Below are 25,212 nucleotides of genomic sequence, written 5' to 3' on the forward strand. Positions count from 1 at the left end.
AAACAAAGTACAACTGACCACGCAGAACCAGAAGTCTGCAACAAAATAAATGTTGAAGAAAAAGCGAATGTGATCTAGTGACGTCAGTAGATGAGGAGGGGCGCTGACCGTGGTGCTGAATGCACCTCGCGCTCCTCAGAGTTCAGTACAGGACACGAGGTACCGGAGCATCGCTCATCTCACCGTCGCTAATATACTCACATTCGTCTCTGACCCATTTCCGCTCAAATCACATCGTGAAACGTGAGAGCCGAGATGCTGAATTAACGGGAGGTGTTTGGACTCGACGGGCAGGATGGATTCTGTTCGAGCGCTGGTCCTCGCCTTTCTGTCTCTCCACGCGCTCGCCGTTACCATCACAGACAGGAAATTCGGTGAGTTAGTCAAATGTGACGTCCCACAAAGTGTGTGTTATTTATCCGAATACGGTATTAAAGGAGCTAAATTTACATAGTCTGGTCTTCGCAATTTAGCAGGATAATCAAAAATTATAAAATTGCAGTCTGGCGTTCAAAACATGATGCATTGCTTGTTTATGCAAATCAACGGTTCATTTCTAAATGTCTGGTGATAGCATGGTCATATAAAATCCTGCTCCCATCAGTTATGTGATTACAATATAGAATGTGCTTCTGTAAAAAATAGCTGGTTATTTCTGTTTTAGGAGCTTGTTTATGGAAAAGTATTTCAAGCATATGGGATCGTCAAACAAACGGCTACTCTGACAGTGGATTACATAATCGCGTTGCGATTGGCTAAAGCATCTTGGCAAGCTTCATCTGTCAAACAAACGGGCCAAGAGCAAGAGCCAATCTCTGCTGGGGACGGCCCGTCTAAAGATGAAACCGATACAGCATCATACATATGTACAGTGCATCCGGAAATATTCACAACGTTTCACTGTTTATACATTTTGTTGTTACAGCTTTATTCCAAAATTGATTAAATTAAATGTTTTCCTCAAAATCCTACAAACAATACCCCATAATGACAACATGAAAGTTTAATTAAATAATAGCAAATTTATTACAAATAAAAAACAAAAAATATCACATGTACATAAGTATTCACAGCCTTTGCCATGACACTCAAAATTGAGCTCAGGTGCATCTTGTTTCCACTGATCATCCTTGAGATGTTTCTACAACTTGATTGGAGTCCACCTGTGGTAAATTCAGTTGAGTGAACATGATTTGGAAAGGCACAAACCTGTCTATATTAGGTCCCACAGTTAACAGTGCATGTCAGAGCACAAACCAAGCCATGAAGTCCAAGGAATTGTCTGTAGACCTCAGAGACAGGATTGTATCGAGGCACAGATCTGGGGAAGGGTACAGAAACATTTCTGCAGCATTGAAGGTCCTAATGAGCACAGTGGCCTCCATCATCCGTAGATGGAAGTAGTTTGGAACCACCAGGACTCTTCCTAGAGCTGGCCGCCCGGCCAAACTGAGCGATCGGGGGAGAAGGGCCTTAGTCAGGGAGGTGACCAAGAACCAGATGGTCACTCTGACAGAGCTCCAGCATTTCTCTGTGGAGAGAGAAGAAACTTCCAGAAGAACAACCATCTCTGCAGCACTCCACCAATCAGGCCTGTATGGTAGAGGGGTCAGACAGAAGCCACTCCTCAGGAAAAGGCACATGACAGCCCACCTGAAGAACTCTGACCATGGGAAACAAAAGATTGAACTCTCTGGCCTGAATGGCAAGCGACATGTCTGGAGGAAACCAGGTCCCGCTCATCACCTGGCCAATACCATCCCTACAGTGAAGCATGGTGGTGGCAGCATCATGCTGTGGGGATGTTTTTCAGTGACAGGAACTGGGAGACTAGTCAGGATCGAGGGAAAGATGAATGCAGCAATGTACAGAGACATCCTTGATGAAAACCTGCTCCAGAGCGCTTTGGACCTCAGACTGGAGCGAAGATTCATCTTCCAACAGGACAATGACATTTAGCACACAGCCAAGATATCAAAGGTGTGGCTACGGGAAAACTCTGAATGTCCTTGAGTGGCCCAGCCAGAGCCCTGACTTGAACCCGATTGAACATCTCTGGAGAGATCTGAAAATAGCTGATGGAGCTTGAGAGGTCCTGCAAAGAAGAATGGGAGAAACTGCCCAAGACTTGAGGCTGTAATTGGTGCCAAAGGTGCTTCAACATAGTATTGACCAATGGCTGTGAATCCGTTTTTTATTTATTTTTTATTTTTTATAAATGTGCTAAGATTTCAAACAAACTTCTTTCACGTGGTCATTATGGGGTAATGATTGTAGAATTTTGAGGAAAATAATGAATTGAATCCATTTTAGAATAAGGCTGCAACATAAAATGTGGAAAAAGTTAATTATTTCCAGATGCACAGTATGTGTGTAGATATACTTGTATTGTTCTTGTACATATTGAATACAACAAAATTTCACAGTGTATGTTGGAAAAGGTATGTGAAACTCTAGGCTAATGTCAACAAAAGCAAATTAGTCAGGAGTTTGCAAACCTGGCATCCAATTAATGAAACAAAATTTGAGGTGTGGTTTAGAGCTTCTTTGACTCAAAAATTTTCTAGTGTGCTGACGTGGGACATGCCTCACCAAAAAAAGATCTCAGAAGACCTACGATCAAGAATTGTTGCTTTGCATGAAGCTGGAACGTGTTATCGTTATCTCGATAAGATTAGTTATCTCGATAAGATTAGTTATCTCGAAGAGCTTTGATATTCATCTTTCCACAGTTAGAGAAATTGTCTATAAATGGACACTATATAAATTAGTGCTGTGGCTACTCTCACTAGAAGTGGCCGTCCAGACAAGATGACTCAAAGTGCACATCACAGAATGCTCAATGAGGTAAAAAAGAATCCTAGAGTGAAAACATTAAACTGGCACGGTGTCCATAGCAGGACACCGCAAAAGAAGTTGCTGCTTTCCGACAAAAACATTGTTGCACTCCTAAAGTTTACCAAAGACAGCCTTGACACTCCACAATGCTACTGGGAAAATGTTTTGTGCACTTATGAAACTCAGGTTTAGTTGTTTGGAAAGAAAATGCAGCACTACGTATGGTGTAAAAAGGGCAACGTATACCAACTTGAAAACAATTCCAACGGTGAAGTGCTGTGGAGGGAGCATCATGATTTGGGGCTGCTTCGAAGCATGGACCACTTGCCTTCATTGAGGGAAAAATTAGTTCCCAAGCTTATTAAGATATCCTACAGTAGTGGTTCCCAAACGTTTTACAGTGGCGGACCCCTTCAAACATTCAACATCCTTTTGCATACCCCCTCTCTCTAACGCATAGATAAAATTCACACTAGGTAATTTGAAAATATGTATGCTTAACACAATTATCTTTATAAAACATCTCCCTTATATTAAAGATGTTATATTGCACATGATATATTAATCATATACAGATTGAATAAACGGCTTACCGATTGAGAAGGGAATGCTAGATATGATATAACTGCATAACTTGAAACCCCCCCATCGGGTCATGGTACGCAATAACAGCATTCTGTTCTGTGCCTGGAATTGCACATCATTTCAGGTACGGCATTGCCGGCCGACTTTGAGTATTGCATGTAAGTATCTGTGCAATTGCGCGGTCAGCAGAAACATCATGCAACAATGTTAAAACAGGTCTCTAGTGTACAAGCAAATGTGAGGGAAAATTACTGCGTGATAATTTGGAAAATTATTGGGTCGCGCTGAATGCCAGTCACCTGTTATCAAAGCTTTTGAACTTATACCATCAGAATCAAAACAACTTATGCATCTAACCTTGAATACAAATTAAGTTTTAAAATGCGAAAGACAAAATATAGGGTTATTTCATTGCATATTTACCTGACATTTATGACACAACCATTTTAGTGTTTCTACACTAGAGGGCACACAAAATAATTTTTGCCAGTGAGAAATACATGAACTGGGTTTGAATGTTATTTTAGACTGTGATGACATTAAAAGAATGATAAATCTCAGAATTGTATACGCGTACCCCCATTGTCACCTCACGTACCCCAAGGGGGTTGGTACATGTACCGCAGTTTGGGAAACACTGTCCTACAGTATAATGTCAGTGTGGCTGCGTGCTTCTAAGTTAGGTGATGTAGCAGGACAATGACCCTAAACATCAAAGTAAATCCATGACAGCATGGCTTCAAAAAAAAGAAAATCCACCTTTTGGAGTGACCAGTCAGAGCCCAGACCTTAACCCAATAGAGATGCTGTTGAATAACCTAAAGAGAATCGTTCACATTGAAGTAGTTCTGTAAGGAAGAATGGTCCAAAATTCCTTCTGAATGCTTGGTTGAGGTTTTTGCTGCCCAAGGAGGATCGACCAGTTATTAAATCCAAGGTTGCACTTACATTCTCCTCACAGTTCTGTGAATGTTTAATGAGATGTATTCAATAAAGCCATGGAAGATTATAATTGTGTGTTGTTAGCTTAAGCACATTGTGTTTGTATATGTGACTTTGAAAATGAGATCACATTTTATGATCAATTAATGTAGAAAACCAGCTAATTCCAAAGGGTTCACATATTTTTATTGCCACTGTATGTATGTATGTTACCACATTTGCACAAAAGCCAAAGCCCGGCAAGCTTCATTCTTCAGTTAAAATACGTTTTTACAGAATACTCGATACATTACTGAATGACTTGCAAAGACGTAATTTGGGTTTGCTCAGGATAATGTTTTGTTAACCAAGCTGTGGTTAGAGAAGAATGGATGTGTTGGGCTCACTGACTCAGGCACTCTCAGTGGTTGACATACATTATGACATTGGCAGAGGCTGGATTGGGTTGGCATGAGTGAGTTATGTGAAGCACTGATGAAAAGAACAGTTAACAGTCTGTTAGAGGCTTACAGTATATGGCGCTGATCTCTGAGTCTCAATTTTCTCTCTCTGTCACATGTGTATGTATTCGTTTCTTTCTGAAGTAGGTGTTGTATAAAAAATTGTATCCTTGCTGTTTCTGATTGATTTTCTGATCAGTAAGCAACACAACACAAAGGCCTAGCCATTCATGAACATTGGCGTTTTTTTTACAGAAACCAGAGATTCCAGAGACAGAAAAAGAGAGTGAGATATGTAAATACTCTGCATTTTAGAATTATTAATTGTTACATTTCTTCTGTATTAGTTCCAATGTCCTCGTTATAGTTGATTTAATTGACTGTTTTCCTTTGTGCGCATGCAGATGCGCATTGTTGTTTTTAATAAGTCCTACTGTGTTATGTTAACCAAATTATCCTCATAGAGGAGATGGTAATTTCCCAGCATCCTATTCTGCAGCTTCTGGAGCTTGGTGTGTTGATATGAACCATGGGAGATATTGCTCACCTTAAATGTACAGGAAGCTTAAGAGATTCAAACTGGGCTCTTTAAATAGAAGATTATTTTTATGGATAATAGAATCTCTGGTGCTTCCTGTATGTTTGGTACTCTCTGAGGTCTGTTCGAGAGAGATGATTTTTTGAGCTCAGTAAGGTTAAACATTTTCAATTAATTTAATAAAGCTTCTGTCAAGCATGCTACCTTAAGTTAATTTTCAACATTAAAAAAAAAAACCCTGAAAAATGTGCTTAATCAACATGGTGCACATTTCCAGTTATCATCTGTTTCTCATAAGATCAAATGATTACAAGTTGAACTTGACTGAATGAAAACACAGGTTGAAAATGGATTTGCAGTGTAACTTATTAAGTAAATTTGGGTTTGACTTTTAAAAATAAACGCTGTCTTTGCCAGTAAGCATCCTTGCCAGTCCTTAAAATTTAAAGATTGTATGTATTACATTAATGTAAAATGCCAGCTGAGTTTTTTTCTTCACCAAACATTTCTTAACATCGTGTGTATGTACACATTGGTTTAGAAGAGTAAGGTTGTTGACAAATGGACATGGACTTTCCATTTCTTTTTATTTTCAATAAGATTTTAGCTTAAAATGTATATACTTATATAAGGTAAAGCGTATGTTTTTGATACTGTTTTAATCACGTTTAATCAACTTTTTAATTTCAGTAGTTTATTTTGATGTTCATGCAGTGTGACAAATTAATTTCTAGTATTACTCATTTTTGTCACGAACCCCTTTCCTCTGCCCCATCTCAGCTTCCTCACACACGCACACTATCTCCCGTCTCGCACACAGGCACTCGCTTCCCGCTCCCTCGCTCCGCCCCCCTGAGCGCGAACGCTCTTTTTCCTCCATCGGGCTTCCACGCCCAGTTTTGCTTTTACGAGCTCTCGCTCGTAAACGATCTCCCCCCTCTGGCGCACTCGGCTCTTCAGCCTGAACATTATGACCACTTGCACTCACGCGCTTCCTATCTTCACACATTGTTTACACCTGCACTCACGCGCTTCTTGTCCCCACACATTAAGTACACCTGCACTCGTCTCGTCACCTGTCATTGTTCACACCTGCACCTTCCCCTATAAATACCCAGCACTTCCGTTTCACGGGTGTTGGTTATTGTGTGTATTTAGTTTCCCGTGCTTTGCCCCCCGCTAGTCTCGCCTAGTTCTGAACTCCTCTTGTCTTCCTCTTAGCTTGCCAACTCTTCTTGTTCCCCTGTGTTTTGCTCCCTCTAGTTCCCTCTTGTTATTTATCCTGTTTATCTTTGATTCCCCGGCTTTTGACCCTACGCTACCCCGACTATTCTTCATTGGACTTCATTGGCCCCTTGTGTGTACGTTTGTCTGGACTGCTTTTTATTTAATAAAGCGGTTTTCATCCAACGTTGTGACTGTCTCAACTTGTGTTCGTTACAAAATAACCAACCCCACCGTTGACAGTCACAATGCCCCGCGCTAAGGAGTCGCGCAGCTCACTAGAGCGGAGGTGCACGTCACATTCGGCGCGCGGAGCTACAGTGTGGAGAGATGACCACGCGCTCCCGACCCAGGGGCAGCAGGTATGCGCTATTTCTGATTTTTTTACCCGGTTTCACCTGTGTCTGCCCCTGAGCCCGTTTACGCATGTCTGAGCGCCGTGAACTCTCCACCCCGGAGAGGTTTTATGGCTCTTCGGACGCAGACCAAGGGTTTTCTATGCAAGGCAGCGGTTATGTAACGCATAACCCGCCCTTGACATTATGGAGCCAGCGGCCCGACTATTGGTGTTGCGTCAGGGGAGTCAACCCTTGGAGGTTTATGTCACTGATTTTTGTGCCCTGGCCAACCAGGTGAATTTTGATGAGGTGGTTCTGAAAGACATTTTTCAAGATGGACTGAATGAGCCAGCCTCATCATACATGCCTGGTGGTCGATGCTCTCTCAACCTGGCTCAGTTTATTGACCTCGCCCTGCTGTGCGTTGGTTCCTCGTTTACTGTGGGGGAGGCAGATACTGAACCAGCGCTCTACACCATGGCCCCCGTCTCGAAGCCTTACACGGCCCCGTCTCGAAGCCTTACGGCCCCGTCTGAAGCCTTACACGGCCCCGTCTCGAAGCCTTACCGGCCCCGTTTTAAGCCTGACACGGCCCCAATCCCGAGGCCTGTCACGGCCCCAGCCTCGAAGCCTGGCATGGCCAGCGAGTCAGCGCCCATGCCCGCCACGGCCAGCGAGCCAGCGCCCATGCCCGCCCGCGACCAGCGAGCCAGCGCCCATGCCGCCGCGACCAGCGAGCCAGCGCCCATGCCCGCCACGGCCAGCGAGCCAGCGCCCATGTCCGCCCACGGTCAGCGAGCCAGCGCCTGTAGCCTCGACCGCCCCAGAGCCAGCGCCTGTAGCCTCGACCGTCCCCATGGCCACATCCCCTGTTGGCCGAAGGCGTCAGAGAAGGAAGAGGGCCCCTTCTCCCCAGTCTCGTCTTGTGCTCAAGACCGCAGAGGCGCCCCAGAGTCTTCCACGGCTCTGCCGGGCTCTGCTCCGCCCCAGAGTCTTCCACGGCTCTGCGGGCTCTGCTCCGCCCCCAGAGTCTTCCACGGCTCTGCGGGCTCTGCTCCGCCCCAGAGTCTTCCACGGCTCTGCCGAGCTCTGCTCCGCCCCAGAGTCTTCCACGGCTCTGCCGGGCTCTGCTCCGCCCCAGAGTCTTCCACGGCTCTGCCGGGCTCTGCTCCGCCCCCAGAGTCTCCCACGGCTCTGCCGGGCTCTGCTCGCCCCTCTGAGCCCTCCCGGGCTCCGCCTCCACGAGTCTCTCAAGGCTCGCCCCTCGAGTCTCGCAGGCCTCCCAGAGTCTCTCAGGCTCCTCCTCGAGTCTCTCATGGCTCCACCCCTCAAGTCTCTCACGGCTTCGCCCCTCGAGTCTCTCAAGGCTCCATCCCTCGAGTCTTTCATGGCTCCACCCCTCAAGCCTCTCACGGCTTCGCCTCTCGAGTCTCTCAAGGCTCCATCCCTCGAGTCTTTCATGGCTCCACCCCTCAAGCCTCTCACGGCTTCGCCTCTCCGAGTCTCTCAAGGCTCCATCCCTCGAGTCTTTCATGGCTCCACCCCTCAAGCCTCTCACGGCTCAGCCTCTCGAGTCTCTCAGGGCTCCTCCGCCTCTCAGGGCGTCCCTCTCGAGTCTTTCATGGCTCCACCCCTCAAGCCTCTCACGGCTCGCCTCTCCGAGTCTCTCAGGGCTCCTACCCCTCAAGCCTCTCACGGCTCCGCCTCTCGAGTCTTTCAGGGCTCCACCCCTCGAGTCTTTCATGGCTCCACCCCTCAAGCCTCTCACGGCTCGCCTCTCGAGTCTCTCAGGGCTCCTCCGCCTCTCAGGGCTCTGCCCCTCCGAGTCTTTCATGGCTCCTCTCCTCAAGCCTCTCACGGCTCGCCTCTCCGAGTCTCTCAGGGCTCCTCCCCTCTCAAGCCTCTCAGGGCTCCGCCTCTCGAGTCTTTCAGGGCTCCTCCTCCTCTCAAGCCTCTCAGGGCTCGCCTCTCGAGTCTTTCAAGGCTCCCCCTCAAGCCTCTCGAGCCTCCCAGGGCTCTGCCTCCCGAGCCTCCTATGGCTCTGCCTCCCGAGCCTCCTACGGCTCCCCCTCCAGAGCCTCCTACGGCTCCACCTCCCGAGCCTCCCAGGGCTGCGGCCACTAGAGGCTCCTATGGCTCTGCCTCCCGAGCCTCCCTACGGCTCCCCCTCCAGAGCCTCCTACGGCTCCACCTCCCGAGCCTCTCATGGCTCTGCTCCCAAAGACTCCAGAGCTTCCTAGGGCTCCGCCTCTCGAGCCTTCCACGGCTCCGCCACCCGGGCCTCCTGCGGCTCTGCTCCCTAAGACTCCAGAGCCTTCTAGAGATTAGCCTCCCGAGCCTCCTACGGCGCCACCTCCCACGGCGTCACCTCCCCGGCTCTGCCTCCAGAGCCTACCAGGGCTTCACTCCTGGAGCCTTCTACGGCGCCACCTCCCACGGCGTCACCTCCCTCGGCTCTGCCTCCAGAGCCTACCAGGGCTTCACTCATGGAGCCTTCTACGGCGCCACCTCCCATGGCGTCACCTCCCTCGGCTCTGCCTCCAGAGCCTTCCAGGGCTTCACCTCTGGAGCCTCCCTTGGCTCCACTTCCATGGGCTCCACTTCCTGAGCCTTCCAGGCCTTAGCCCCTAAAGCCCCCTTGGCTCCACCTCCAGAGCCTTCCAGGCCTTCAGCCCCTAAAGCCTCCTTCGGCTCCACCTCCAGAGCCTTCCAGGCCTTCGCCCCTAAAGCCTCCTTCGGCTCCACCTCCAGAGCCTTCCAGGCCTTCAGCCCCTAAAGCCTCCGTCGGCTCCACTTCTAGAGCCTTCCAGGCCTTCAGCCCCTAAAGCCTCCGTCGGCCCCACCTCCGGAGCCTTCCAGGACCCCACCTCCAGAGCCACCTCACGGTGCCACCTCTGATGGCTCCGCCTTTCACGGCTCAGCCCGGACTTCCTGACCCTCTACCTGTCCTGTGGCCTCTTCCCTGGCCTCCGGACCCTATTCCTGTCCGGTGGTCACCTTCCAGACCCCGGACCCAGTCCCTGTCCTCCAGTCGCCTTCCAGACCTCCTGACCCAGTCTCTGCCCTATGGCTGCCCCCTAGACCTCCCGACCACCCGCCTGTCCACTATGTTCCCCCTGACCTTGTCTTGAACTGCCCATTGACCCCCATGGACTGTTTCATTTCCCTTTTGTGCCTTCTGCCCCCTTGAGCTCACTACTGCTTCGTTCTGTTCCCATCGAGATCACACTCTCGTTCTGTTCCCCGCGAGCTCACACTCTCGTTCTGTTCCCCTCGAGCTCACACGCTCGTTCTGTCCCCTCGAGCTCACTACGCTCGTTCTGTCCCCTTAGCGCTCCTCGCGGCCCAGCGTGGCCGTCAGGAGCCGTCCTTTTCAGAGGGGAGTACTGTCACGAACCCCTTTCCTCTGCCCCATCTCAGCTTCCTCACACACGCACACTATCTCCCGTCTCGCACACAGGCACTCGCTTCCCGCTCCCTCGCTCCGCCCCCTGGCGCTGAGCGCTCTTTTTCCTCCATCGGGCTTCCACGCCCAGTTTTGCTTTACGAGCTCTCGCTCAGTAAGCGATCTCCCCCTCTGGCGCATCTCGGCTCTTCAGCCTGAACATTATGACCACTTGCACTCACGCGCTTCCTATCTTCACACATTGTTTACACCTGCACTCCACGCTTCTTGTCCCCACACATTAAGTACACCTGCACTCGTCTCGATCACCTGTCATTGTTCACACCTGCACCTTCCCCTATAAATACCCAGCACTTCCGTTTCACGGGTGTTGGTTATTGTGTGTATTTAGTTTCCGTGCTTTGCCCCCGCTAGTCTCGCCTAGTTCTGAACTCCTCTTGTCTTCCTCTTAGCTTGCCAACTCTTCTTGTTCCCCTGTGTTTTGCTCCCTCTAGTTCCCTCTTGTTATTTATCCTGTTTATCTTTGATTCCCCGGCTTTTGACCCTACGCTACCCCGACTATTCTTCATTGGACTTCATTGGCCCCTTGTGTGTACGTTTGTCTGGACTGCTTTTTATTTAATAAAGCGGTTTTCATCCAACGTTGTGACTGTCTCAACTTGTGTTCGTTACAATTTTCCATGTTGTTACTCAAATATCACTGTGGTCTGAAAACTGCATGCACAATAATTATGATACAATTTGAAAATATGCTGTTTAAAGAGGGAGTAGCATAACACACCGTGATAACAATTATCAGTTAACCTTCAAGTCCTTTGTGTAATTTGTATTATCTACATAAATTAAAAACACTAATGGATACAACTTTTATAATCAATCAAATAAGAGCATCACACCGCAGGAGAGTATAAATTATACATTTAATGATCAAATTATATCTGATTTGTTTAAATAATAACTATGGGAGGCAGAAACATGCCTCTTATAGATGGACCTGGACTTTAGATTCTGTAGGTGTACAAAGAATATTGCCTGTCAAAAAATTTGGCTTAGTTGTAGACATTTTACTTGAGGAAACTATGGAAAATATTTTAATGATCTGCCGTATTTTGAAAGTTTATTTTTAAGACAATGAACACCAGAGAATGCCAGCTGCTATTTTTATTATTTGATTTTAATGAAATAATTAGTCTATTAATTGACATTAATTAATTGACATTCTTATTGGCTATACAACACATTGGCTATATTTCCATATTCTGTTTAAAATAGTTTTTCTCTACTTTTTTGTTTTGGTTTAGCTGGTTCTTTTCAGTGAATCAGTTGGTTCTCAAAGCGGTTTGAACAGTTCATTTCTGGAATCATGAATTGTGAATCATGACTCAAATACACAAGAGAAGTGCTCCAGACAACACTGGGTTTTCCCTGGGGAATCTAAAGAGAGGAGACTGTTCATGAAATTAATTTGATATGTTCTTGGTAGGGATGGACGATACCACAAATTTGTATCAATATATTTTACTATCAAGGCCAATATTGCCAAAACCAATACAGATACCTCTATTAAATGGATTTTAATTGTGTGTGCATATCCTTGGGAAAAAATTGGCAATTTGAATATGTTTTTTTTTTTTTCATTTATAGGCCTAAAATGGAAAAATAATTACACTTCTGTTTTGTTTAACCATTGTTTTACTGCAGTAACCACTGATCTTTAAATATTATAGATCATTCACAGTAACAGTTTGTTTAACCACAGTATTTTTAGTAAAAACATAGTAACCACTAAAATAACACTACAATATTACTATAGTAAAAAGCATGGTTTTCGCCAAAAAGAATGGTTATAAGATAGTACTGCCATGGTTACTAGAATATTATTATAGTAAATTAATAGTTTCCACCATAAAACCACGGTTTATACAGTCATGGTTATTACAAAATAAATACAATAAAACGATTGTTCATTTAATAACAACAAATACAGAACATTATCAATGTTTTAACAACTTTTAATTTAACCCTTTCATATGTACACTCACACATATGTGACGGTTAATAACTGAGCCCCACAGAGTAGCGTCACACATATGTGTTTCTGCAAACGCCAGTTACGGTACACACTGCCAGATTTGGATCAGCTTTTGCACCAACACAGGCTGCGTTGGTCAAGCGTCTGTAATTTATATTTGCTCAAACAGTTACTCATACAGACTTTACATATATTTTATATAAATACATCCAACTCATCACCAAAGTACCCCAATAAAAAGTTTACAACTCTTATTCGCACAGTCAAAACATCAAACATGATCTCATCTGATGCGTGATGCCATTTGTTTACATTAGTAGTGGTTTTCATTCATCAAACAAACACACACACACACACACACACACACACACACACACACACACACACACACACACACACACAATGCATAGGCAAACCGGACTGCTGATATTATTTGTTCATTTGTTTTTTTAATAGCTATATATAAACAAAATAATTCAAACAAATACAGTACACCAGACATAACCTGTTTGTTTACATGATTACTATATTATATACATTGTTTTATAATTTTTTTAATGACAAGAAATAAAAAAACTCCTTTACTCTGCCACCATATACCAGAGCTGCAGTGTCATGTGAAAAAATAACTCACTCCAGGGGGCACTGCATGGGTATCTAGAACCTACTCATGAAAAGGTTGAACTTAGTAACAAACCTAATGTTTGCTAATATATACTTATTTGTTTCCCACTTTGAAGCTTATGAAATGCATTCATTTTCATGGTAGCTAAATAGTAATATCACAAGTTAAAAAAAAAAACAGAAGAGTCAATATTTGTATGTGAGGATTGATAATCTCGATACAACATTATTATCGGAAGTATTGATATTTTAGGATCGATAATCACATCCCTAGTTCTTGGCTCAAACATTATGAATGCTGTGATGTTATGTGTGATAACATTAGTTCATATGACAAATCTTACATCACATTTCTTATACTAATTCGGTGAAGAGCAACTTTACAATGCTGACTTTTTATAAATACGTTTCTCTCTGTGATTCCATTGTGTGGACTGTTTCATTTTTGTTGTGACTTCTGGTGTATAATTGTATTGTGTTGTGCACCCATGGGCAGCTGTAATATGATATTCACCCACTTACTGAATCAGTCAGAGAGGTTATTGAGTTAACAACTCCAGCACCTTGCCAACACTCTGGCCAAGCAGATAGGTTTCCGTGTTTCAAATCAGCTGTGCCATTATTCATGCCATTTACGTGTACCTTTGATACTTGGTTACATTTAATTAATTTCCATAAAGATATTATTACTTTTACTTAAGTATTGTGATTTGGTACTGTATACAACACTGCATTGGTTGGATATTTCTCAATGAGACTGTCTGCAGGGCTTCTTGAAGCTGTGATTGTCATTCCTAATCATCTCAGTATGAAATCGAAATCCTTTTTGAAGCACTGCTTAGTTGAATGTACCTGTCAGCTCTGTCCTGTTTTTGGTAGATGAGCTTGTGTATCTGCATGTGGTCTTGCCATCTGTCTTTGTGGGAGTGTGAGATGGAGAGAGAGAGAGAGAGAGAGTCCTCTCTTCTGCTTGTGTGTATAGACACAAGCTGTTATATGTGATTGTATCCCAGCATCCTTTTAGTTCCCAGCAGTGTCTGACGTTCTGGCAAACACATGTAATGCAGACTGGCATCATGTCACACTCACCTCCATTAGATGGGATTTATGTGTCTGTGACTGTGTGTGCATGTGTGTCTGTATCTACTTTTATCATTAGTCATCAGGCATATTTACTCATTTTACTGACTGAGTAAACAATCAGTGACTTTGATGCCTTACTATTCTCTCAAGAAAAGCAAACTACTGAAATCTCATCTGTCATGTGATGCCATTCCCTTACTTCACACCCTCTGTCATTTCATGTGTACACTCTTTGCAACCAGAACCTTTTATTGCTGCACACAGCAGCCCATTGTAAAGAGTTTACATTAAAAGTTGTATGCTGTCCAAAATATATTTCTCAATTAATGCTAGACTGTGGATGGGCCAATTCTACAACCAAAAACTAGTTAATAAATAATAGCTATTATAAAGACCAATAGCCAACCTGATCTCACAGAATCACATTGCTATACCTACATTTTTGCTAAATGTTTTTTTCATGGCTCATTCTACATGAGTTTCCTAGTGGAATAAACAATATTTAGTGACTAAAAGTGCTTCAACAACAGGTGCTTCCCTTTTACACAAATCACGAGCAAAGACTAAAAACAAAATGTTTACTAGATCTCACAAGAGTAACAAGCTGGTCTGGAAAAAATAAAGGACTTGCCTCATCCAAAGAATTCAGGACTTGCCTCACCCAAAATAAGCAAAAATATAAGCAATTATTATAATTATTTTTCCCATATGGGGGAATTTTAAGCATAGAAATCATTGCAAGCATAGTAGATATATAAATAGATAATATAAAATAACATCTTTTCAATAAATATATTCTTAACATTAAATAAATCTCCAAAAAGATTAAATAAAATATACATCTAAAATCAATGAATAGCCAAAATATCTCCTGCATACAATTATTTTATTAATTTATTAATAATTTTCATTATTTTAATTACATATCTGCTTCTCAGTCAAAACACAGCAGCATCAAATCTGCAGTAATGCATCATACTTAACAATAATTATTGAAAAAAGAATTAAAAGAATGATAAAGACTTGAAAACAACTGAAAAGTTACTATTAACCTTCATATTGTTCCATGCATCTGGATTAATAATGCATGCATATGTAGTATATATTGTTGCCAAAAAGGCCTTCAGCATTTCACAGTAGGCACAGTCATAAAAATTGTATTCCCAGCAAATTTGTGTGATTTATTTAGAGCTAATTTTGACCCCTAAATAAAAAGGTTTTTGAGTGATGTGGGCAGGTGGGCTTCATTACATGTATCTATGATTGCGAAGGATAATGTTATTATTATGAACTGTATGCCTAAATTCAGCTACCTGCTACAATCTCTCCCAGTAGATGTCCCCCTCTCTTATTTCAAGCAATTTGAAAGCATTGTGAAGTCCTTCATTTGGAATGGTAAGTGTCCCATATTAAATTTTAAATTTCATAGGCCAATTGACAAAGGTGGGCTAGGCCTACCCAAGATTTTGTTTTATTATTAAGCATTCGGTCTCAGACATTTGGCTCATTTGTTGCCTCCACCTGAAAGAGCCCCTCCCTGGTTTTGTATTGAACAGGAAATTCTTGACTCTATTTCGCCATTGCAGGGCCTGTCTATTAAACTAACCAGAGAAGTCACACCCTATTATTTTGCTTTTGCACACGGTATGGACAAAAGTATCCAGAGTTTTAATTCAGACATTTATTTAAATGTTGCCTCGAGCATATGGCTGAACCCATAATTATGTATTGATAAGTGTCCTTTCAGCTGGTCAGAGTGGATTGTGAGGAGGGATAATACACTTGGTGACCTATATGAGAGTGGAGTGTTGAGATACATTGAAAATATGGTTAAACATTACCCCCCCCCATGGTCATGAGGCATCAGTGTATTACTCCATGCTAATTCAGAGTCTGGGGGATGGATCTTCAACTTCTCTCAAGAGATTATGGGAGAAAGATTTAAACTTGGTATTGAAGGAGGGAATGTGGGCTAGGATTCTAAAAAAGTAAAGTCTACAACTAGAGATGCAAGGGTACGTCTGATGGAATTTAAGATTTTGCATGAAGTCTATTGGACCGCCTCTAGATTATATAGGCTTGGTCTTAAAGACACACCCACCTGCTGGTGATGCCAATCAGAAGACGTGGACATAACCCATGTTTTATGGGTATGGGTTAAGATCCAAGAATTTCTGATTATTGGATAATTGATGGACTTATTGGACACTCAATTTTCATTTTGCTCCAGACTCTGTATCTTGGGGATAGTCATTTAAAAAGCTGGGTCCTAGCCGGAGTTATGATCGACAGACAAATTATCCTCAGGGAGTGGAAGTCCCCCGTTTCAGGAGTGGTGCTGGGAGATGGGCGGGGTGGCAGCATTTGAAGAGGTGATTTTTAGAAGGCTGGGAAAATGGGATTTGTTTGATAGGAAGTGGGGTGGATATTTGGCTTTTTTGGGGGGTTCTCGGGGAGGGGCAGTGGAGAGGAATTTCTAGCTTAGATGTGTTTATTAAAAGTATAATTTTTTATGTTTTTTATTTTGTTCTAATGTTCTAATCGTTGGTTACCACTGTAGTGCCAGTTTGTTGCGGGGGTGTTAATGTAAAGAATTGATACCGTATTTTATTTTGTGTTCGTTTGTCTTATGAACAGAATCAATAAAAATGGTTAATAACAAACAGAAGGCAACCATACATCCACAATGTTCAAGTAGGGAAAGAAATGTGTAATAATGCAGTTTCCCTCAGGATCAAAGCACATGCTTATCGTGTTCTAATAAAAAGAGTGAAGCCCTATTTTTTGGGCAACAGGAAGTGGTGTAATTCAGTTTGCTGTGATAACAATTATCGTAATGAAATTACTCTTTTATTAACTTTTAACCAGCATTGAAAAATAAATATTTCACTCTGGAACAATTGAAAGGGTCTTAGTTCCTGTTTTCAGTTACATGCTGCAAAACATTGAATTCGTTTTTTTTTTTTTTTTTTTTAAACTGTTTTTTTGTCCTAGATCAAAAGTGAAAAGGCATGATTATCAGTTTATTAACACCTTGTTCCTCATATAATGCTATCTTATGACATCAAAACACATTTATTATGGCGCATGACTATAACAAGTAAAGACAAGTGGTTTTTATTGTAACATTTATAACATTTGAATTACTTAAACAACTACATTTACGAACTAATCTGAGCATGATCAAATTGCTCAACTGAAGGAGCGCTGGAGTACAAGTCCTGAAGAGCATGCAAGTAAGCCAAAAGTGTCATACAAGCACCACACACAAAATGATCTGTTGCAATTGCATTTTCCATCTCTCATTTACTTTTTTGACACTATTGGTTAGGTTAAGGTTGAAGGTTTAGTGTAGGCAGGTCGGTTTTGTTGATTTCAAACTCGATATAGCATTAACCATAAAAACCTTATTTGTTTGAGAAAACATATAACTCCCTTTTAGTGCCACACAGTGGACACTTCACCTTGAAACCGCCACAATACATGTAATGAACCACAATTTATTTGATCTAAAATGTTACCACAGTCACATACTTTTCATGAGATCAGGGTCCAAATAGCCCAAAGTACATTTAGAGTAGTAGATTTATCAATTTTGATAGAACAGTAACAAAAGGCCAAGCCACTATAAAAGAAAAAGCAAAAAAAAGGGCAATGACCAGTCAAATAACAGTGTTTACATTCAGGAACACATCCAAATGTTAAATGCATTAACATATGAAACTAAATAAACTCCCTATGGAAAGCAAAGGTACAGACTGTGAGATACTTTCATGCAGCCTATTCCTGGAATTCCATCATGTTTGCTTCAACAAAATTGTGTGCGACTCTCTGATTCAGTTATATTCTCAAATTATTTCCCAAATGACCTATATGTGCAAGTGTTATTCACAGTTTTTTCTAAGCTTATATTTGCTATGCAGATATTGAATTCTCCATTGGCCTACACACAATCTGTGGTACCAAATGCAAGCTATAGTTGTAATTTCACAAATTAGTCTAGTCTATCTTGATTCACTCCAGAAATGAGTTTCCTGAGTTTGCAGATCATGCCATAGAGTTTCTTTTTTGATTCAAAGCTAGATACATTTATGTGTAAGGAGAAATAAAAAAAAAAAACTAAATACAGCACATCTTAACAAAATGCTGGTGTAAAACAGTTAAAGGATGGGAAAGGAGGAGGCGAGAACCGGCTTGACGATATAAATCATAGTTTAATGGAAAACTTAAAAGACAACACAAACACACATGACGGACATGTCCGCTAACGATCTCTCTCTCCCGCACAGCCCTCTGCAGTCGACCTTTAAACCTCACGGAGGCATAATTAGCCTAATACGGGACCGGGTGTGTAGGATCACGACCCGGCCCCGCCCTCCGCCCTGCCACATTCCTCCCTCGTTCTCTCAGGCTGGGGAGCCCCCGGCCTGACGTACATCCCCCCTTTCCCTGGGGGAGGGCGCGCCTTCCGCGCTGACTGCCGGCAGGTCATCCCCATCTACCTGGACGAGGGAGGGGACAAGGGGAGGGAAACAGAAATGATTAAAATGGGAGGGTACTCCTGTAACAGTGTAGTACCCCCCAAAAAACTATACAATTTAAAAGAGGATAAAGGCCAACGCAGAGCGACAGTGAGAGAGAGAGAGGAGAGAGAGATGCAAAAAAAAAAAACTTACTCGCCAGTTCTCCGATACGCCGCAGCTTGTTCCTCGGCCACTCCTCCACCCTTTGTCGGACGACAGCCGCGCCTCTCCGGGCGAATCCGAGGCAGTCCTCCAGCCCCTGGCGGACGGAACACCCCGCCGCGTTCTCGGGGACTAGAAGGGGTCTCCCCCGCCCCTGGCAGCGGTTCTCTCGCTCCAGGCGGTCGGCAGTGAGCCCCTCCCCGCTCGCGGTCGGCGGTCTTAAACCCCGCCGCGTTTCAGCGGCCGGTAGGCGACTCCTCCGCCCCTGGCAGCGGTTCTCTCGCTCCAGGCGGTCGGCTAGGAGCCCCTCCTCCCCTCGCGGTCGGCGGCCATCGTCCTCGCTCAGGCGGCTGGGCTCCTCGTCCCCCGGCAGATGGCCGCGGCTGCTCCGTTGGGGTGGACGGTAGTGGCGAGAACTCTACTACGGCATATCCCTCCTCCTTCCCGGGTTTCGGCACCAATGTAAAACAGTTAAAGGATGGAAAAGGAGGAGGCGAGAACCGGCTTGACGATATAAATCATAGTTTAATGGAAAACTTAAAAGACAACACAAACACACATGACGGACATGTCCGCTAACGATCTCTCTCTCCCGCACAGCCCTCTGCAGTCGACCTTTAAACCTCACGGAGGCATAATTAGCCTAATACGGGACCGGGTGTGTAGGATCACGACCCGGCCCCGCCCTCCGCCCTGCCACAGCTGGCTTAATGAATATTTCCTCAGGATGGTTGAAGAAACACTGGATTACACAGTGTTCCCCATAAATTCTGTAAATAGCAATAATTTATTGGAAAGACAAGGTAATTTCTGCTCCACACAGTGAGTAGCTGCACCTTTTCTCCAGTAATTATTTGACAATTCATTTTCCACATTCAAAAACACAATGCACATTTCCTTCTCAAAATGGAAATGCCCAGTTTCTCACATTTCCTCAGTTTTTTCTGCATAATTTCTCTCTTCAATGAGTCACATTAAGGGCCATTATTAACAACAAATGTTCAGCAAAGCCATGTGCCTTTCTGTGTGCATATTTTGCCCCAGTACCTCAGTGTTCTAACATGCTTAATGCTTGGATATGATTTCTGGTAGGGTTTTTGAAGCTTATATTGCTTGTCATACTTTTATGACTCAAATATTACTCGTGTGTCAACCGATCACGGTGACTTAAACATGTGACATGTTTAATATGTATGACTTCTGAATTTGTTATTTTGCATATTTAAGCATATTACTTTTATGTTTAATAAAGTATATTTTATCTCCATCATTATTGAATCCTCGTTTTATGTTTTTAATTTACGTGTTATTGTGTGCATTGCATACACTCACCTAAAGGATTATTTACTAATACTGTGTTTGACCCCCTTTCGCCTTCAGAACTGCCTTAATTCTACGTGGCATTGATTCAACAAGGTGCTGAAAGCATTCTTTAGAAATGTTGGCCCATATTGATAGGATAGCATCTTGCAGTTGATGGAGATTTGTGGGATGCACATCCAGGGCACGAAGCTCCCGTTCCACCACATCCCAAAGATGCTCTATTGGGTTGAGATCTGGTGACTGTGGGGGCCATTTTAGTACAGTGAACTCATTGTCATGTTCAAGAAACCAATTTGAAATGATTCGAGCTTTGTGACATGGTGCATTATCCTGCTGGAAGTAGCCATCAGAGGATGGGTACATGGTGGCCATAAAGGGATGGACATGGTCAGAAACAATGCTCAGGTAGGCCGTGGCATTTAAACGATGCCCAATTGGCACTAAGGGGCCTAAAGTGTGCCAAGAAAATATCCCCCACACCATTACACCACCACCACCAGCCTGCACAGTGGTAACAAGGCATGATGGATCCATGTTCTCATTCTGTTTACGCCAAATTCTGACTCTACCATCTGAATGTCTCAACAGAAATCGAGACTCATCAGACCAGGCAACATTTTTCCAGTCTTCAACTGTCCAATTTTGGTGAGCTCTTGCAAATTGTAGCCTCTTTTTCCTATTTGTAGTGGAGATGAGTGGAACCCGGTGGGATCTTCTGCTGTTGTAGCCCATCCGCCTCAAGGTTGTGCATGTTGTGGCTTCACAAATGCTTTGCTGCATACCTCGGTTGTAACGAGTGGTTATTTCAGGCAAAGTTGCTCTTCTATCAGCTTGAATCAGTCGGCCCATTCTCCTCTGACCTCTAGCATCAACAAGGCATTTTCAGCCCACAGGACTGCCGCATACTGGATGTTTTTCCCTTTTCACACCATTCTTTGTAAACCCTAGAAATGGTTGTGTGTGAAAATCCCAGTAACTGAGCAGATTGTGAAATACTCAGACCGGCCCGTCTGGCACCAACAACCATGCCACGCTCAAAATTGCTTAAATCACCTTTCTTTCCCATTCTGACATTCAGTTTGGAGTTCAGGAGATTGTCTTGACCAGGACCACACCCCTAAATGCATTGAAGCAACTGCCATGTGATTGGTTGATTAGATAATTGCATTAATGAGAAATTGAACAGGTGTTCCTAATAATCCTTTAGGTGAGTGTATATGCTATTATAGTAACTGAGGCTGTCTTCTATTGAACTCGTATCAGCCAAATCACGAGTTTAACCTCTTACACTGAAAACTGTAGTACAATTCAAACATTAATAGTAGATAAAACTTGAATAATGATATTAAGATTTACTGGTAGTGGCTGAGGAGTGTCTCCTGTTCTCTATTTAAAAGTGCTTTGACCGTAGTGTCAGAAAAGAGATTTAAATTCATTTAAATATGTAAATAAGAGTGTTGTATATCTTCATCAAAGCAAGTAAAAGTTAGTTTCAAATGATTAATCGTATAACATAATATCAACATGATAATAGCACGTTTTGACTCCAGCTCCAGTCATGATCACACACAGGCGATGTCCAGGTAAGCTTTAATTGGGAGATTCATCCGCCAGAACAGCAGTGCCAGAACATGACTGATATAATGTATTCTTCCGCAAATTACTTGCAATTTTACGTTTCAACTATAGATGATGCTTGAGAGCACAATGTTACATAGTGCAGCTTTAATGACGGAATTAATTGCTGATGAGCATTCAGACCACTGCTGAACTGGACACTGAAATTCATTTTTACATCAAGATCTGCTTAAATACACCAATGGGCAAGACACTTCAACTGATTAAAATTCTTCTTAATTCTCCCAAATGGATACTGAACGAACTGCAACTAATACACTCTCAGTGTCTAGGCATGCCTTACATTGGAAAGTTCGTTTTGTTATTCAGGCAGAGACGGTGATCTCTTTTGTCGTTAATGATCATCACTCATGCCTGAGCATGTGAAATGGCTTGGCTAATTAGAATGGCAGTTCTCTTTCTCACATTCCTCTCATCCATCTACAGGTTGAGTGTCTCACCTTTCCACTTTATCTCTGTCTCTCTCACCTCTTTCTCGTCTTCTATCCCTCCATTTCTCTTTCTTCTCCCTGTCTCCCATGTACACATCTAAATCATTTAGCAGGACAGAGGAAAAGGTCATATTGTCTATTCCTGACTCCTAGAATCCTACCATGTCTCACATTTTTGCCATTGATTTGATGCCTGGAGCCCCCTAGTGGGTAATTGATTTCATCTGGACCCACCTTGCTGACTTGTGGTTTAAATATACATTTTATATATTTTTCTTTCATCAGGGCTTGATGATGAATGAAGCATCAAAAATGATTTTCCTCCCTTGAGTCTCCCCAATTCAACCTACTGCAAAAAATGTTGATGAGTAGTGACACCATTTGGGGCTTACTAGGACACGTTTGATGTTTTGAAGGATCCATAAAAGGCTAGTTGTGGTCTGTGTAAATGCTCATAAACAGGGAATTAATCAATGATGACTGCTGTAGAGATGTTTGCTTATCAGGTGTTAATATATGGAGTTCTAAACAAAGGTTTAGGAGGAGCATGTTGATTTAATGCTGTCACTTAAGGATTGAAAAGGTGAAAGCTTATTATGTTATGATAGAACACATTTATTCGCTTCAACTGCAGATGTGATTTCCCTGTGCAATTGTGCTTGCATTGTTGTATTCTTTCTATCCTTGAAGATTGCTTTCCTCCATCTTAGACAGTCACAACATGTTCTTTATGTCCTTTTATACAGCAACATATACATGACTGAATACAATCTAAAAAGAAAAGCAAGTTTAAAGCAACTGGTTTTTACAAGTAACATTCTTTAAAGTCAATATTTTTGGATAGACATTAGAAAACTGCCTACGCTTCTTTGGGTTTCAATCTGTAAACTATGGTGTCAATAATCTTTATTAGATTCTGTTCTGGGCCAAATTGGACATAATGTATGTGGGTGTGAGAAGATTGCATATATGTGAACAATTTTTTAGAACATTTGCTTTTGTGTTGCCTCTGCCTTTTTGAGTTATGTAAATATACTGTGAATATATATATATATATATATATATATATATATGAAAAAGGCAACTGCCATCAGAGAACACCATTGCCATGAAGGGGTGTTACTGGTCTGCAATGATGTTTAGGTAGGTGGCAGGTGTCAAAGTGACATCCACATGAATGGCCGGACTCAGGGTTTCCAAGCAGATTATTTCCCAGAACATCACACTCCCTCCATCAGCTTGTTGTCTTCCTGGTGCCATCACTTCCCCAGGTAAACGATGCACACTTACAAGGCTGTCCATGTGATGTAAAAGAAAACGGGACTCAACAGACCAGGCAACCTTCTTCCACTGCTCCATGGTCCAGTTCCGACACTCGTGTGCCCATTGTAGGTACTTTCGACAGCGGACAGAGGTCATCATGGACACTCTGACCGGTCTGCGGCTATGCAGCCCCATATGCAGCAGGTGCAATGCACTGTGTTTAGACTCATTCCTCTCATAACATCATAACAATTTTCTGTGACTTGTGCAACAATGGACCTTCTGTAGGTTCTGACCAGACGGGATAACCTTCGTTGCCCTCGTGCATAGAAGAGCCTTGGGATCCCAACACCCTGTTGCCGGTTTGTGGTTTGTCCCTCCTCGGACCACTGTCAGTAAATACTCACCACTGCTGACCAGGAGCACCATTTCAGAGATGCTCTGACCCAGTTGTCTGTCCATAAACATTTGGTCCTAGTCAAAGTACCTCAGGTCTTTCATCCTGCCCATTTCTCCTGCTGTCAACACGTTGACTACGAGAACTGATTGTTTGCATAAAATCTAATCTTCCCAGACCTTGGCATGTGGCCTTGTTAGGAGATGTTAGGAATTCGCTTCACCTGTGGTCATAATGATTGGCTCATTGGTGTATATACAGTATATGGTTCAATCATTTAAATGGGCCTGGTGTTTAAAATAAACTATCTACAAGGCATTAAGTGCATAGGCATTGCTAGACTCTATTGCTTATATTTAATCTCAGCTCCTGTAAATTCTGTAACTCTGCAATCAGCATGCAAATCTGTGATCACCCAAAAGTCCCCCTTAAACACTGATTTTGAGCTGTCTTAAACAGCGGCAGCACTGCACTAGTTTAAAAAAAGATTGCTTTGGTGACTTTTCTTGCATGTAAAGACATCATTATATGATGAAAGAGCATATAATTGGTTTGACCCATTGAAGGAAAATGCCTCCTTCACTAAACCAAAAAAGTCTAAATGGAACAAATCAGTCGATTTGTTCATGAAGGATGAGGATCAGAATCTGTTGACCGACTGAAGAAGTAGAGGAGGCATGTCTTTGTTTAGTCCGGTAATCTCATTGAGTAAACAAGTAAACAAAGGGACTGGATTAATTATGAGAAAAGGTGAATGATGACTTTACAATAACATCTGGACATGGTTAAATCTTTTTATTTGTTGACATTGTTTAGGTTAATATTGTCTTTTTTATTTGTAGTAATGCACAACAGTTCACAAAATTATAGGATATGCTTTGTTGTCATTTGTTCTGAAAATGTTTATGATACTTTTGAAACACTGCAAAAGTTTCTTAGTAGATGTATATTTAGACTTGTTTTGGTTGGACTTGGTGCATTAACAGTGGTTTAATTAGTCACTCAACACATAGAAGACATTCATTTGCTGCCACCTACTGGCATAAATGTCTAATTTGATAAAAAAAAATAAAAATAAAAAAAAAGGAAATATATATATCTTGTCATTAAACGAATCTGAACAAATATTTTTGGTGAATGGATTCAATAGACTCGAGTCAGAAGTTAATAACAGACAGAAAAACACAATCTAGAGTTAATTCACTCCACTAAATGACCACCAAGCTAAATGTGACATTCATTGTAGTAAAATGTTTTTATGGTGTTAATTGTTAACTATAGAAGTTGCCAAATGGTTGATTCATGTTCTATAATTTTTGTTAATAAATGGAGAACAAAAAAAATTATTATAAGGACAGATGAATCTTGTTGCCCAAAAATAGACAGTTATGATAATATATGGTTTGTCTATATTCTTAAATCTCA

General features: G+C 42.7%; 1 protein-coding gene across 2 annotated transcripts in view; it reads left to right on the forward strand.

Annotated features, from left to right (window-relative positions):
- The first annotated feature begins 118 nt into the window (after window positions 1-118).
- The window catches only part of LOC127653148 (receptor-type tyrosine-protein phosphatase N2-like), a 266,087-nt gene continuing 240,993 nt past the window's right edge, over window positions 119-25,212 (forward strand). For both annotated transcript variants that reach the window (XM_052139704.1, XM_052139714.1), the window contains exon 1: window positions 119-374. In XM_052139704.1, the coding sequence (XP_051995664.1) occupies window positions 296-374 (79 nt within the window). In that variant the 5' untranslated portion in view covers window positions 119-295. The remainder of the gene's footprint in view (window positions 375-25,212) is intronic.

Source organism: Xyrauchen texanus, chromosome 2 (genome assembly GCF_025860055.1).
Source record: "Xyrauchen texanus isolate HMW12.3.18 chromosome 2, RBS_HiC_50CHRs, whole genome shotgun sequence".
Taxonomy (NCBI): domain Eukaryota; kingdom Metazoa; phylum Chordata; class Actinopteri; order Cypriniformes; family Catostomidae; genus Xyrauchen; species Xyrauchen texanus.